Source organism: Galeopterus variegatus, unplaced genomic scaffold (assembly GCF_000696425.1).
Source record: "Galeopterus variegatus unplaced genomic scaffold, G_variegatus-3.0.2 Scaffold2271, whole genome shotgun sequence".
Lineage (NCBI taxonomy): Eukaryota > Metazoa > Chordata > Mammalia > Dermoptera > Cynocephalidae > Galeopterus > Galeopterus variegatus.
Genome location: NW_007728382.1, coordinates 51909 through 52666, shown reverse-complemented (window position 1 = coordinate 52666; position 758 = coordinate 51909). Strand labels below are relative to the sequence as shown.

General features: G+C 35.2%; 1 protein-coding gene across 1 annotated transcript in view; it reads left to right on the top strand.

The window, feature by feature from the left end:
* LOC103597300 (inhibitor of carbonic anhydrase-like) overlaps positions 1 to 665 on the top strand; it is a 38878-nt gene extending 38213 nt beyond the window's left edge. The window contains 1 exon segment of the mRNA XM_008581123.1: positions 455 to 665. Coding sequence (XP_008579345.1) covers positions 455 to 489 — 35 coding nt within the window. The 3' untranslated portion in view covers positions 490 to 665.
* Positions 666 to 758: the final 93 nt, after the last annotated feature.

The window sequence follows — 758 nt, the reverse complement described above, 5'->3', positions numbered from 1 at the left end:
TAGCACTATAGTAGATCTTTCTAACTGTACATATTTTAGAAAGGCATAGCTACCTCAAAAAGAAATAAATTGGGGAAATTAAATTAGAGCTGTTATAATCAAATTGTTGGGAGTGTGCCTGAATTTTTGTTGAATTTTATCACATGTTAGAAATGATGAGAGCAGGAAGAAAGGAAAACACAGGTATTTAAGGACAGCACTAGGGCTGGCTGCTTAGCCCAGTTGATTAGAGCACAACCTTATAGCACCAAGGTCAGGGGTTCAGATCCCCATACTGGCCAGCTGCCAAAAAAAAAAAAAAATGGGTAGCACTTATAATCAGGAAAAAGAATGTGTGTGTGTATTTAAAAAAATCTTTATTAACTACCATTTACTCTTAGAATATAGGAACAGAACCGTGTTTAGTAAGCACTGGCAGTACCCAAAGGTCTTTCTGTTATGTTATGCTTCACAGAACTTCTGGATGCCTGCACATTCCATGGAAATTAAAATCTAATCAAGATGGGCAATCGCAGAGATGTTGGGAGCGCCAGTATGATGGGGCCACATTCTCACTTGTCTTTATGTGGAGCTGCATTAACATCAATTATCTTCAAAATTCTGTGTAGTAACTGATGCAAAAATTAAAATGAATAAAAATTATTGGGTCTTCTTAGAAAACTTCACTAAATGTTCTCAGATGTTTGGAGGAAAACTATTACTTTACACTGGAATTGTGCCTCTGAATTTAATATCTATTAAATTGTACATTTTTTTTT